Below are 15,187 nucleotides of genomic sequence, written 5' to 3' on the forward strand. Positions count from 1 at the left end.
CGACGCGAAGCGGAGTGGTTTCCAGCTTATCGAGTGTTCTCCCAACCTCCCAAGTCGATAAGCTGGAAACCACTTCGCTTCGCGTCGTGGTTTCCTACGCTTATCTCGTGTTCTTCCAACCTCCCGCGTGTTTACATCAGGCTATGAAAACACGGAAACCATTTTACATTTCTTCAATATCTGCGAGGGAAATTATTTGAGTGTTAGAAATATTTAGCAAAGTGTTTTTACCACAAGAATCTCATCGATATTATTAGCACTGTATTTTGAAATTAATTTTCATTTTGCGCTGAAAATAAAGACAAATATCTACTCGGCTATTGATTAGATGTCTATCGACGTGGTGTCTGACGTCGTATTATAAAAGGCAAAGTCCTACTTATGATATAAATTCTGTGTACGAGGTACGACAGCCATCAACCCACATGTTCCACATTCTTAAGATATTACCTAGTCATCACAAAAAAGTGGTAATAATTCTTGCGTGAAAACTTTGCTCTATCATTTTGTCACGCCAATTTTTCCACGTACGAAACTTGATCACTCTAAAACACAAGCGACTAAATACAGGAATGGCTCCGACCTGTGATTGGATGATAAAAATAATAAAAGTTAATGACATATATCTTAACTCCTTGCCCGTGAGTATGGTTAACCGCATGTCTCGAAGCCGAACAATGAAATATCAATGAGAAAACACCGATGAGTCAAACAAGAAATGGCTACTTACATAATGAAGAGAAGGCACAGTCTAGCTTGTTCAGCGAGGTCGTTCAGCGATATTCCGGCGATGAAAAAGTCATCTGCCGACTAGCTCCGCTGACTAAATTCATTTGGAGACTGGAGCCATTCCTGTATTTCACCGCTGACAGGAATAGCTCCGACTCAAACGTTTATTAATTTTTTTTCAATAATTTTTAAATGATTTTTTAAACAGTTTTTGAAAAAAAAAATTTAAAACTAAACTAGTGAGCAGCGCTGTAACAGTAGTAGAACAGTAGTTTTAAAACTTGTTTATTCTCTGACGTTTCATCTAACTGTCGTAAGCTTCTTCAGGGAGTTTACAAGTTAACACTAAACGCCTATATTTATAAGCCATTGTTAACGGCTATTGCGGGGGCCAATGACCATAAGGGCTTGGCTGGACCTGACGAGCAGGAATAGGCAAAGTTGTGAAAAATTTGAAAATTTCTTCTGAAAATTTGTTAGGCAAGGTGAAAAATATTTTTGGGAGCCACGGTTTTAGCTGAAAATTTTCAAATTTGAAAAATTGAGCGGTTTTTTACAGATGATGCCTGGCAGTTGGCAAATTAGGTTAGGATGACTCGTGTACTTTACAGAAAAAGTGATTTATGTTCTACTCATTCTTTCTTAAATTTAAGTGGTATAGATACCATGTCTAAAACGGTAGTGTGATACAATAGCAAACAAGATATACTCGTTCCAATACAGCGTCATGTGATGAACAGCCTTCATTAATTTTAGAACAAGTTTTAAAATAATCATTTTACTCTTTCTTGTTATAGCCGAAAACTGTTCAAAGATTGGTTGTACCATCACTGCAACCAGTCAAGGTACTACGACATGATTCAGTGCGAGAGCTACTGCCACTGGTTTGACTAGTAAGGCATTTTTTTGGTTTGTTTTGTCTTCTTCCTTTTTTAGGTCTAGTGGAGTTGTTAAAAATTACCAAGCAAACTTGTAATCCGCGACTTTCTTCCTTTACGTGTTGTGCAAAAACAGATGAAGAGCCCGATGAATGGATTTGTCCTTCATGTGAACAATAACCTAGAAAATCAATTTTCCACGAAAAAAAACTCCCACGATTGTGGCCAAGCCATATTTCTCCAGCAGAGCATACTGTAAATTAAAAACATCAGTCGCAACGTCACACAACATTGCGTGATTTTCCAAACGTGAGATGCAGTTGCTGCATTATTTTAAAACTTAGAAACTACATGGCCCTGTAGTGATAAAAGAGGGCTTCATTTGCAAGCACTGTAGACTTCAACATAAGAAAAACCTAATAAATCGCTCTTTCAGTTTTTATCTCAGTGTATAAATTATTTAACCAGAACGAAAAAAAAAATTAATCTACGCATGAGTTGGAGCCATTCCTGTCTGCGGTGAAATACACGAAAGGCTTCAGTCTCTGGTCGTCCGCCTAAACTGACTAAATGAGTTTTGTCAGCGGAGCTTGTCAGTGGATGACTTTTTCATCGCCGGAATATCGCTGAACGACCTCGCTGAACAAGCTAGACTGTGCCTTCTCTTCATTATGTAAGTAGCCATTTCTTGTGTGACTCATCGGTGTTTTCACATTGATATTTCATTGTTCCGCTTCGAGACACGCGGTTAACCATACTCACGAGCAAGGAGTTAAGATATAAGTTATTAACTTTTACTATTTTTATCATCCAATCACAGGTCGGAGCCATTCCCGTATTTAGTCGCTAGTTCTAAAACAGGTGAAACCATTTTCAATTCGTCATTTTTTAAAAATAAAATCTACACGAAGGAGTTGTTTTTTTTCTTTATTTTTACGAAAGTTCATCTCTGAACATAGAGCGAAATGACTTTTGCTGAACTCATGCATATATCAGAGACTCGAAATCACCACGAGAGCAAGTTTTACACAACAGTGAAACTATGTAACGCAATACGTTACTTAAGATAACGTGTGTTTTAGGTGGCGAATTTTTATTTTACAAAATATCAATACCAAAGAAAAATCACTTATATTACTAGCTAAGTTCGTCTAGGGAAAGAATGTGTAAATATATTTTTTTATGAAGAATGCAAACACGGTAAAAAGTCTGACAAACCTTTTTTCCCTTTCATGACGTCATGAAAGTGACGATGAAACCTAAAATATCACTGCTGGAAAATAAAAGGTTTAAGGAGGATCGAACAAGGAAACTGAGAAATATTTGCATTGGAGCTTTCAAGTGCAAAGTGTTGTATTTTTTTACGAAGGAAATTTTCTATTTGTCAGCGAACAGTTCGAGTATGGCTGTAAGATTTGGCCTTGTGCAAAAAGAGAATGGTTCGAGAGTTCCTTTGGAGAGCATCAAGATTAAAGTCGACGTGCAGGGTTTTACAGCACACGTGTTGGCAACGATGAAATACTCGAACAAGGAGAGCAATCCCATTGAGGCAATTTTTATTTTTCCTCTGGATGAACAGGCAGCTGTGTGTGGATTCCAAGCTACAATCGATGGTCGAACCATCGTGGCAGAGGTTCAAGAGAAGCAAGAAGCTCAAGATACCTATGACGATGCCATTAGCAGCGGTCACAGCGCGTTTCTGCTGGAAGAGAGCGACGAAAGCTCGGACATTTTTCAGATTAGCGTTGGAAACTTACCGCCGGAGAAGGAGGCTGTCGTCGAGCTGCGGTTCGTGACAGAGCTTGCCGTCGAAGCCGAAGGTCGAGTCGTGTTTGTACTGCCAACGGTGTTAAATCCCAGGTACACTCCTCAAGACAGTGCCCCTAGTCTTAGCGCACAAGTTCCACGAGTAGCCACCGTTCCATCGCCATACGCGTTCGAGTTTGAGATGAAAGTGAAAGCTATTTCCTCCATCAGTGAGATTTCTTCTACGTCTAACACTTTGAAGGTCGAGATAAACGAGAGCGATGCAACGCAAGCCAATATAACGCTCGCGGAAGCGCACAAGTTTGACAAAGACGTGGAGATACACATTTTGACGAGAGAACCTTTCAAACCGCAAGCAATCGTAGAGAGAGGAGTGAAAACAGAAGGAACGGAAGACGAGGAAGGATTCATGGCAAGTCCTGTAGTCATGCTGAATTTTTTCCCAGAATTCAAAACCTCAGAGTCGTCGGAAAAGGGCGAATTTGTGTTTGTGGTTGATCGCAGTGGAAGCATGAGTGGAAGCAAGAATGACAGCGCTCGCGAAACACTCCTGCTATTCCTTAAGAGTCTGCCGGACGGTTGTTATTTCAATGTTGTTGGTTTTGGAAGCAGCTACAAGACACTGTTCGATAAAAGTGTACTGTACAATGACGAGAATTTAAAGAAAGCCACCGATCTTGCTGGGAGCATGAAAGCCGATCTCGGAGGAACCGAAATCCTTTCCCCTTTGCAGTGGGTGTTTTCTCAGCCCCTGGTTAAAGGTCACCCAAGACAGCTGTTTCTCCTGACCGATGGTGAAGTTGGAAATACTCAGCAAGTTATAAGTTTGGTCCAAAAGCACTCCAACAGCGCCAGGTATGCATTTTTGTTCTTTTTTATTTGAAATGTTCTTGTGTTTGCTTCTTTGGAAATGTGTTATCTCCATATTTCACAATATTAATTTGTAGTGATTCTATGTAGAATTTTGATTGTTTCTAATTTTTCAGTGCATTAACATAAGCAGCAGAGTGAGGGAGGGGGGAGGTGGGATGGGATACAGGGAGACTACAGCCCCCTCAAGTGCAGAAAAGAGCAGTTCTGCCCCCCCTCTCCCACACACATTTAAGTGCCAATGATATTACCAGAGCAGCATAACATTAGTTTGACAAACATTCAATCTTGTTGTCTTTTCAAATCATTTCATCAGGATCATGCTTGGCAAAATTATATGTGGTTGGACTTTTTTATTTGAATGAAAAGCTCTGGCTTGTGTGCAAGAAGCAAAAACAATCAGGGGAGGAAAAATAATAGGCAGAGTATACACTTGGTTTAGTACACAGGATGCACCCTGCTGCACCTGGAAAACATAGGAATTAGTACATGTAGGTCTGTTAGGGATTTTATGTAGTATTCAGACATTTAAGATCTTTTTTCCCATCATGAGTCCTAACCCTTTAACTCCCAAGATCTCATTATTGATTCTCCTTAGTGTCTCCCATACAATTCATATGATGTTAGTTTGGAGAATTTGAAATTGGATCAACAAATAATCCACTTATTGATGTTTTTCTTTATTCTCATTATTTGTCTGCTTGATATTGTACTGATACTGTAAGGAGAAATTCTTTCTAGGTCACTAGTGGGACTTAAAGGGTTAATTACATCATCCTGCATGAATTCTTGGTATTTGGTGTAAAGACTTTTGTTATTACAGGTGTATTGATATCTCATAGTGAAAAAAAATTGGTTTTATCAGTACCTCTCTATATCAATGATTTTTCCTAGCTAGAGGGTTGTAGGGATAATCCACTACACTCCTGCAGAATGACCTTCTGGTTCCTGTCAGAGGGCATAGTCTCTCACTTTTTGGCAATCAGTTGTAAAGAAATAAACTGTGGGAGTGTTGAAAATTTTAATGAAAATTTGTGGGGAATACTGGAAAATAAACGCATTTTGGACTTGTAATATAAGGCCTACCCGTTTCCCAACAAATTTTCCTCTTGACTTGATTCTGAAGAAGAGTATTTTCTCATGATTCAATTGTGTTCAATTATTGTAGGTGTTTTACATTTGGCATTGGGGCTGGTGCATCAACTGCACTCGTCAAAGGAGTTGCCAGAGTGGGGAAGGGGACTGCAGAGTTTGTCACAGCCAAGGAAGACCGGTTGCAGGCCAAGGTATGAAATTATTTTATTTGAAATCTGTTTTGTCATTGTCAAACTTCCATGATCAGTAGATAATTTTAAAGACAACTTGAGTGAGAACCAGAACCATTAAACTGTCTTTTGAACCTTGCACCTCCTGGGTTAGAGAATTTGATATTTTATTTACAGACACTTATATAATCACCAACATGATTAAGTTCATTATGCTCATCATTTGTGTAAATTAACAAAGCATTAGATACTGAAGATAGAAGACACATGCTAACTACTTCTGTACTGAGCAAAGGGAAGGAGAAGTGTCTTTTCATGGGAGGCTATACAGCTGTAGTTAAAAGTTTGTATCTTTTTGGCACGTCAGTAGACTTCTATGTAAGCTTACTGAAGGCTTACAGTGTATGTTGGCCCTGTTTTTTTCTTGAAGTGATTGTTGCAGTAGTTGTCTTTCTGAAAGCTATGTAAAGGTTACTTACACATGACAATCTCGTGAAAATATTTGACACATACTCTGTTTGGTCTCTTTGACAAGGACTTTCAATAGCCATTTTCCATTAAAACCTTGGAGGAGTTTTGTGTCATCACTTTCTAGTTTCTTTTTGCTGTTGTTGCTGTTCTCTGCACTCTAGAGTGTCTTTTTGCATGACAGGACTCTGTTGTTACTGTTCTTTGCACTCTAGAATGCCTTATTGCATAACAGGGTTCTGTTGTTGCTGTTCTCTGCACTCTAGAATGCCTTATTGGGTGACAGGACTCTGTTGTTACTGTTCTCTGCACTCTGGAATGCCCTATTGCATGACAGGACTCTGTTGTTGCTGTTCTCTGCACTCTAGAATGCCTTATTGTATGACAGGACTCTGTTGTTGCTATTCTCTGCACCCTAGAATGCCTTATGGCATGACAGGATTATTGGCAGAAAGGATTTTGTTAGACAAAAGTAGGAAAATCTGGTGCTCTGTTCAAGGAGAATTGTACATGTATTTTTGTACTTCGGTGTAATTTTGTCCTTTTTTTACACTTTGGTTTAATACAGAAGAGACTTTCAGATTTCAAGGGGTTGGCATCTTTGCTCAATGCAAAGGAAATCTTTCTGTCACAAATTTAGATATGAATTTTCCTTTTTCTGATGTACATTTGCTTGTTTTTAAGAATTGTAATCTAAATATTCACTGACTCACCTCAAGGCTGGCCAAAGTTTGTTATCTTGCAAAGAATGGTGTTGGATACACAGTAATTATGAAAATGACTTACTGGTCCAAGGAAGATCACCACAACTGGCATTGCTGGTGTAGATTTGAATTCAGACATGCAGTAGTTTAATCGTTACCAAACTACACAGCTAGGAACTTACTCAAAGACCTTCTTAAAGCTGTTGAATTTATCATGATTATGCACTTAACCTCCTAAAATAAAGTGACACAGTAATGCAAAGGTATGAACCACATTGTAAATGAACAACTGTACAGATTTGATAAAATTATTACTCCATTTAACTCTAATCATATTATATCATCTCAATTTATTGTGATATTTTATGTTACTGGAATATATTCACTGCTCTTGTCTGAAAGTAATATGGTAATTAGTATACTGTATGTAAATGTGTTTCTTGGTAATTGTAAATCCCAAATGTTGTCATTTTTATTACTATTTAATTTTACAAGCTTGAAAAAGAAGAAATGTTGTGCTATATGTGTCATCAAGAAAGCTTTGTTATGGGCTTCCATGCAGTGTTAGTAACAGGATGCCAAAATACAGTAAAACCAAATTTTTGTAATTTAATTTCGTTCAGCAAAGAATGACTCTGGTATATTTAACTTAAATATTAAAATTATCGGTATACACGGTGTATGTGAAACTGTTTTTAACAGGAGTTCAAACGGAATAAAGTAGACGACGTGCATAAAAATGTATATTTAGGTTGCATTCTCTTTGCAATTCAACGCACCAGGAGAGCTCCTGGGTGAAATTTGAGAAAGATTGTGAGCAGATATGATTCGATCAAAGGGTGTCCAGGAGAGATTGCAGCTGTAGCAACTGAAGGAAAGCTGTTGTGGGCCACCACCCTGGCTCTGGTGCTGCTGATGGGAAAATACTCGGATCAGAAAGATGAATGGGAAATGGGAAGAATCTTCCTTCAACTATCACTGTCGCTATAATACTGGAGACTGCAGCAGCTACAGCTGGAGTTGAAATTAACTCTGGTCTTTGAATGGCTCAGACACGCCTTGAGAAGGATCGGCTTTAAGAGCCACCGTGACACATCAAAAGAACGGCTGCGAAGAAGATTGTTAGTGCGCGTAAATCCCTCGGGAGGAATGAAAAAAGTTGACATTTTGGGAGGCGGAAGTGCATTCGGAGCACCTCCCCATCTTCCTTCTGAAGAGATGTCCGCTCATTCAAAAGGATTCTTCTCTTCGCTGTTTGGGGGCTCACTGAAGAAAGGAAAAGGAGATAAAGCAGCATGTTCTTATCCAGCTCTAAAATCAGTAGGTCTAGCGGCACCTGAAACTGTTGTCGATGGGGAAGGTGACAGTGAAAGTGATGACAAGTCATTTGGGGTCATCCAATCAAACTGCTACATGGCCTTTAATGTTTCAAAAGTTATGCAGAAAGGCTTCTGAAGCTCCTGAAGCTCCTGTTCCTGAAGTTTCCGCCAACAACCAGAAAAAGAAAGGTGCTCGGTCTACCTTGTCAGTTATTTCATTTCAGAAAGCGTCAGGACCTCGGGACCTCACAGATCAGCTGGTGTCCTTGTGTGATGCAAGTAGAAGTGATTTGATCAAAGGATGTCCAAAAGAGATTGCAGCTGACACACCTGAAGGAGAGCTGATGTGGGCCACCGCCCTAGCTCTGGTACTGCTGATTGGAAATTACTCGGATCAGATAGATGAATGGGAAATGATCGCTGAAAAAGGCACAAAATGTCTGGTAAAGAATCTTCTGGGAAGTTTAACACTGGATCAAGTGGTAGAGAGTGCAGCAGCTGTAGTGGAAGTTCCGGTTCTTTCTGGACTGTGACTGGCTGGCCAAATATTTCCATTATTTTAATATGTCACAATTACCTCAGTGTCGTTTGCACAAATTTGATGTAAAACATTGCTCAATTAACTACTGAAGACGCTAACCTTAAGCCGGCCGGTAGACCGAGTGTGCTTGGTGCTGATTCATATTTTGCATCAGGAAAAGGAAAAAACTAGACTCTTTGATCTAACTGGACAATTAGGGTTAATGATTAAATTTTTCTTGTTCGTAGACCTGTCCGACCGACCTTTTTGGAATTAGTGGTAAGATTCTCAATTAAATTAGTTTTCAGTATGAGGCGTACAAGTGCTCTTTCCTAACCCGAGAATTCAGATGACTTTTTTACCAAATTGTTTTGAAAAGATCTAAAGCAAAACGACAAACATTGGTATAACGCTTGTTCGTTGCTTGTTTTGTCGTGTAGCAAGTTCCTTCCTCAACTAGCTCGAGGCTATCTATGGCCTGTACCAGGTAACCAGTTTATGGTAATTTGCAAAAAAGCGAAGCAGGCTACAGAGAAGAAAGAAGGGCACTAGGATTACTGAGGGGTGATGATCTTTGAAAATTTTATCTCACCCGCTCAATCTTTCGTCTCGACCAGCTAAAAGTTTCACATAGGCTCTGAGATGTTGTTGCTGCTGTTGTTGTTGTTTTTTACACCTCAGGAAGCTTTTGCGAGTGCTTTTAACATCAGTGATTATTTACAGACGCCGTTGGGACAACTTCAATTACTGAGATGGAAATCTAACACATTTGAAAGTAAAATATATAGGAGGCAGAATAATTTATTCGAATTAATTGCAAAGACTTTGTTGTGTCTTTGTAAATTGTAGGATTCTTCCCCGTAAGCGTTAAAAAAGCTCAGCAAATATACAGCGGTCGATGTGTAAAGTAATTCTAACGTGTTACATAGTCTAACGTAGTTAAGCGAACAATTTTCTCAATTTTAATGAGAAAAATTAATTAGAGATGCTATAAACGCATGTAACGTTCCTATAAATAAATTGAAGGTGAAGAAGCACATTTTGGAAACGAGAAAAGTGTGCGAAACTTACATTTGTTCAGGCTCTGACTCAGATTTCTTCCTTAGTGCTAATTAAAACCTGCACCTACGATTTCTTTACTAGATTCGCAAACTATGAGTCTAATTCGAGTGTCATTGTTTTGTGAAGGACGTTGATTTTCAGCCGACCACACAGTAGGAAGTTCACTGTTTCTTTTTTTTTTTAATTTCTCCTCAAGGCCTCGTTGGCCAAGTTTGTTTCTTCAAAATTTCCAGATTGGTGTGGATGGGGTTCGTGATGTTCGTTTTTTTGCCGTTGATTTATTCGTTAAGACCTTTTTGGTGTTGAATCGTGGAGAGCTACTGCATATTCACCTAGATTAATTAGTACTATTGCACACGATAGTAAAAACGCTGGGAAATGATGGGTGCTTTTAGACTGAGGCAGTTTTCAACTTTAAATTAACAGGTAATCAAGACACTAAAGCGAGCCTGGCAACCTGTCATCACAGATGTGAGCATAACCTGGAAACTAGAAAAAGACTGGACTGTGCAGCAGATCCCCTCGTCTCTTCCTCCGCTTTTCAGTGGAGACAGGCTTGTGGTTTATGGCGTTCTGAAGGCGTCTGAAAACAAAAAAAGCGGTAGCGGAGTGAATGAAGTGAAACTCGAAGGTAACGCAGAAAATTATGCTCAAGTGGATCATATCATTCAGTTTGCATCCTCCGCCACAGAAGACAGCTGGGATACAGATGCAAGAACCGAAGGAAGAGTCCTTCTTCATCGGCTAGCAGCCAAGAATTCTATTCAAGAAAAACAAGGTGACGTCAATGAATTGGGCGACAGTGGGCCAAGGGTTGAGAAAGCTAAGAGCTATGTTATCAGCATCAGCAGGTCGGCCAATGTTGTATCAAAGTTAACGTCGTTTGTGGCTGTTGACAAAGACAGCCGTGAGCCTGTATCTGGACCGCTTCGAAAACGAGTGGCCAACTTTGGCCATTGGAAACAAACACTGTCTGCCAACATTCCGTGGGCAGCCGGAGGTTCATCTGGAGCTCGTCCACCTCGTCGAAAAAAAATAAAAACCTTTCAAAAAATGACCAAGGCAAGCTACCATGGTGCTCCTCTCGTTTCCACTCATAACCAGAAGAAGAAAGGTCATCTGTCTGCCTTGTCAGTTATTTCATTACAGAAAGCGTCAGGGTCGTGGGACCTCACAGATCAGCTGGCGTCCTTGTGCGATGTAAGTAGAAGTGATTTGATCAAAGGATGTTCAAAAGAGATTGCAGCTGACACAGCTGAAGGAAAGCTGATATGGGCCACCGCCCTGGCTCTGGTGCTGCTGATGGGGAAGTACTCGGATCAGAAAGATGAATGGGAAATGATCGCTGAGAAAGGCAAAAAATATCTAAAAAAGAATCTCCCGGAGAGTTTAACACTGGATCAAGTGCTAGAGAGTGCAGCAACCGCAGTGGGAGTTCAGGTCGATACTGGACTGTGACCAGATAAATATTTAACACTATTTTACACCTTTTTCACAATTACCTCAGTGGCATGAATTTGATGTAAAACGCAGAACCTAAATCGCTTCATTACTTTAGCAGCTAAACGTAGGCTGTCCGTTAGTCCAGGTTTGCCTTAGTGCTGACTCAAATCTCATCAGAATAGAATGAAAGAAAAAATAGACTATGTTTGATCTGGCCGGATAGGGACTGAATTTTTTTTTTTAATTTTGGATCAGTGGCAAGATTCCCAGTTAAATTTTTATTGGTAGAGTTACGTATACCAATGTTTAGTGCTAACTCGATGATCGAGATGACGTTTTTACTAACTTGTTTGAAAATTATCTACGGAAACAAAGAGAAAAATCGGTACCATGCTTGTTTCTCCCTCCACTTTGTGGTAACTTGCAAAGAAGCGACAAAACGTAAAGGACTAAGATTACCAAGGGGCCAAGAAACCCACTGGTTTTCTCTCAGTCGTTCAGTCTTTCGTCTCGCACCTTGGACAATGAATAATTCAGCAGGCGATATAATGTAGATAGAATACTTTGTCGAGTTTTTGTGAATTGTAGGAATTTTTACTCTCAAGTGTTAAAAGAGTTCCGCAAATGTACCGCAGTTGGCGTGTAAAGTTATGTTAACGTAATGCGTAGACAAACGAATTAAGGACTAAGGTTTTCACAATTTAAATTAAATTAATTGAGTAGCACTTTTACACATGTTATACTTGTAGTGTCCCTCTAAATAAAGAGGAAGTTAACTAGCGTTAAGTCATGAAATAAAGATCGAAAAGAGAATAATGTGCAAAACTCGTATGCGTTCAATTAATGAAAGATTTTACCCTTTCACTCAAACGAGTGACTGACTTCTAATTTCTCATTTCAGTATCTCTCTTGAATTGAATGTAATGGTCATGAGAATATTAGAAATGATCACTAATTCTTTTCATAGAAAATGTAAAGAGAACAGTATGGAGAATATGAATTTTAATGTTAGAATGTGAAGGGTTAATTACCATTCCTAATCGTTACCTCTGAAGCGAGAAAGTGATGACCGGCTGGAGCCTGGGAACAGTCACCAATAATTTTTGATATTTCCTCTAATGGTGGGTTAAGAAAAGAGCATTTGATAAGCTCTTTTTACGCGATAATTGAAATCTTACGAAATAGCATTTAATTTCTCCCTATAATATCACCCCTGAATCGCACATTAAGGTCACGAGAATAAAGGAATTGATCACCAACTAAAGAAGCTCTTAACTGTGAAACAAATTTTCCCGATTAGCATCTTAGCAAATACTTAAATAACAGTACGGGAATATGCATACTGATATCAGGGTTTAAAGTTAAGATTGACTCTTATTATGCAGCTTTCATTTTTCATTTTCTTTGTTTGTTTGTTTTGTTTGTTTTTTAAGCCAGCCAATGACCAAATAGAGAGGGAAAACTAATCTCGTACTCATATCCTACCGTGAAACCACTTGGGCGTGGGAGTCTGGGCACGAGACTAAGTGAGGACAGTAAAGCAATACACTCGTCTGATAGGTCCCAGTCCTTCAACCTACATGCGTAAGAAAGCACCGGCTAAATAACTAGTGTTTAAACTCAACTTTTTTTTTTCTTTTAACAGATTCCCAATCAGTTGAACGTCATCGATCAACAATCCAGTAGAGCTCAGCACACGATATCTATTTACCCTACTCGAATCTATTTTTTTAGTTCTACCTGCTGAATAGTTCTCATCTTTTGTATCATGTATGTGTCAGTGGCTTCACTGTAAAATTTTAGGCACACTGAACACTATCATACTTTGAACTTTTAGGTTATCAAGACTTTAAAGCGAGCCCTTCAGCCTGTCATCGCAGATGTGGGCGTGGCCTGGGAGCTAGAAAGCGGCTACACCGTGCACCAGATCCCCTCATCTCTCCCACCGCTATTCAGTGGCGATAGGCTCGTGGTGTATGGTGTTCTAAAGGTGTCTGAGAACGCAAATGATTGCAACAGTATAAACGTAGTCAGGCTTCAAGGAGCTGTAGAAAACGGTGGTCAACTGGATCATAAGATTGCGTTCACAACCTCGGCAGTAGATGACAGCTTGGATACTGATAACAATGAAGCTGACGTAAATGTAAATCATCTTCACCTTTTAGCAGCCAAAACTACCATCCAGGAAAAACAAGATGAGTTTAACGAGTCCAGGGACTACGGGCAAGTGTCTGAGGAAGCAAATAACTACATAATCAGCATTAGCAAGTTGGCCAATGTTGTGTCAAAGCTCACCTCCTTTGTAGCCGTTGACAAAGACAGTCGCGAACCTGTTTCTGGACCACTACTTTACCATAAGTTAAACAAGGTTTCACGGTATTGTAACTTATATTCCGTCATGGGTGAATATTCAAAACGATCTTATAGGGGCAAAACAAAAGGGGGTTTTGGTTGTTTTAGCTTTAAGAGCAAAAATAGTCCAAATAAAGCTAGTAAGGGAAAGTCCAAGGTAAAGTCAAAAGGATTTTTGTCAGCGCTATTTGGAAGTTTACGAAAGAAATCGAAGGGAACAGTAGCATCAGCGGAACCTTCATCAAAAGGCGCAACATCAGCTGAACCATCATTAAAAGGAGCAGCATCACTGGAACCATCATCAAAAGGCGCAGCATCAACTGAACCTGTGGTCTCTGATGTTGAAGAACGATCCGAAGACGATGACAATTTATCTCTCGGCAGGGAATCGCGTCGCCCGAATTCTAAAGATCCTTCAACAAGTATGTGGAAGAGCTCCCCATCCCCTCAAAAGAGTCCTCAATCTGCCTTGACCATTATCGGATTACAGAAAGCGTCAGGGCTTTGGGACCTCACAGAGCAGCTGGTGTCCCTGTGTGGTATGAGTAGAGATGATTTGATCAAAGGGCGTCCAGAAGTGATTGCAGCTGACACAGCTGGAGGAAAGCTGTTGTGGGCTACCGCCCTGGCTCTAGTGCTGCTGATGGGAAAATACTCGAATCAGAAAGATGAATGGGAAATGATCGCTGAAAAAGGCAAAAAATGGCTGAAGAAGAATCTTCCATCAACTGACATATTCACTAAAGTGCTAAACATTGCAGCAGCTGTGGTTGGGGTTCAAGATATTCCTGAACTGTGATAAGGAATCGGAGAGCCATGTTTTCCTGCATATCGAAAGTGGTTCAAAGTTGATGGAGAGAATTCTGGATAAAATTATTGTGAATGACTGACAGTATCTCCGGTGCTACTTGAATGAAAATTTAATAGTCTGAATTTAGGAGATCATTCAGCATACACAAAAGCTGTAGCACGGTTATTGAATTTCGTGTCAGCATCAGTTTGCAAGAAGGTATTAAGCAGGCTTAAAATACATCACAAGAAGCCCTTTGTGGCCCGTTCAACCAAAACATTTCGGTGTCCCTACTACAATCATCTTGCGCGGGGTGATTATCGTGGGAATTGACGCGATCTTCGACCAATCAGAAGGCGAGAATCTTTATAATCAGGTCAGAACGCTACGCTAGAAGCAAGAGTATTATTTATTAAACATTTCGTTGGCTTACAGAATCGGAGGAAAAAAAGAATAACTGAAAAGAAAGCTATTATGTAGTGAACAATTTATTAAAATTTTTATGAAAAGTTGTAAAAAAAAAAAAGAAAAGAAAGCCAGAAAAGAAAGCCAGAAAAGAAAACCAAAAAAAAAAAACACCAAAAAAGAAACCCCCCCCCCAAAAAAAAAAAAATTAAACATGCGTGTAAGAAGCCAATATAGAAATAGTTTCTCTTTTACTGGCGACATGAACTCTCCGTGGTTAGTAAAAAATACTTGGTGTGATGCTGTTGTTTTGTTTATATAAGTAGTGTTGCGAAATAATTTCCTAATGTGACAAGGAGTCTTCCTATGAATAATACTCTCAGAAAATACTTGTGGGTTTCACTCTAAGATCAGAAATTTTGCAGCCTTGGTAACCGGGCTATTTCACCTTCTCATGTATAAAGAGCTGTTGAGGAAAGAGCTTAAAACAGTGTCGGTTTGATTGAACGGGTTTAATAGGAGATACTTTAAAAAGTTTACTGTTTCTCCGCGCCTGACGCACCAAAGAAGCAACGAGGTGGGAGAAAGCTAGAGTCGTTTGGTTGCTCGCTCGGC

At 39.6% G+C, this 15,187-nt stretch overlaps 1 protein-coding gene and 2 long non-coding RNA genes across 4 annotated transcripts; 1 reads left to right on the forward strand and 2 right to left on the reverse strand.

Annotated features, from left to right (window-relative positions):
* The first annotated feature begins 2,530 nt into the window (after positions 1–2,530).
* Positions 2,531–14,703, forward strand: LOC113674975 (von Willebrand factor A domain-containing protein 5A). Of its 2 annotated transcripts, none has more exons than XM_089213559.1 (3): positions 2,531–4,229; positions 5,413–5,530; positions 12,863–14,703. In XM_089213559.1, exons 1-3 carry the CDS (start codon positions 2,848–2,850, stop codon positions 14,174–14,176), a joined length of 2,814 nt encoding a protein of 937 aa, XP_089069685.1. In that variant the 5' UTR covers positions 2,531–2,847; the 3' UTR covers positions 14,177–14,703. The 2 variants fall into 2 exon arrangements, with proteins under 2 accessions (XP_089069685.1, XP_089069686.1); XM_089213560.1 differs by lacking the exon at positions 12,863–14,703 and adding an exon at positions 10,009–11,850.
* Positions 9,304–10,793, reverse strand: LOC149041958 (uncharacterized). Its single transcript, XR_016188796.1, has 2 exons — positions 10,654–10,793; positions 9,304–10,165 (listed from the first exon to the last, which is right to left on the reverse strand). It is a non-coding gene; the product is annotated as an uncharacterized LOC149041958 (long non-coding RNA).
* On the reverse strand, positions 12,380–13,844 carry LOC149041959 (uncharacterized). Its single transcript, XR_016188795.1, has 2 exons — positions 13,704–13,844; positions 12,380–13,256 (listed from the first exon to the last, which is right to left on the reverse strand). It is a non-coding gene; the product is annotated as an uncharacterized LOC149041959 (long non-coding RNA).
* Positions 14,704–15,187: the final 484 nt, after the last annotated feature.

This window comes from Pocillopora damicornis, chromosome 7 (assembly GCF_964200805.1).
Source record: "Pocillopora damicornis chromosome 7, jaPocDami1.2, whole genome shotgun sequence".
In the NCBI taxonomy this organism is placed as follows: domain Eukaryota; kingdom Metazoa; phylum Cnidaria; class Anthozoa; order Scleractinia; family Pocilloporidae; genus Pocillopora; species Pocillopora damicornis.

What these genes read in the sequence shown, in the direction of transcription:
- LOC113674975 (XM_089213559.1), top strand. Translation starts at nt 2,848, where the DNA reads ATGAAAGTGACGATGAAACCTAAAATATCACTGCTGGAAAATAAAAGG. An exon ending in AAGCACTCCAACAGCGCCAG is followed by an intron (nt 4,230 to 5,412) that starts GTATGCATTTTT and finishes CAATTATTGTAG; the next exon opens with GTGTTTTACATTTGGCATTG. An exon ending in AAGACCGGTTGCAGGCCAAG is followed by an intron (nt 5,531 to 12,862) that starts GTATGAAATTAT and finishes TTGAACTTTTAG; the next exon opens with GTTATCAAGACTTTAAAGCG.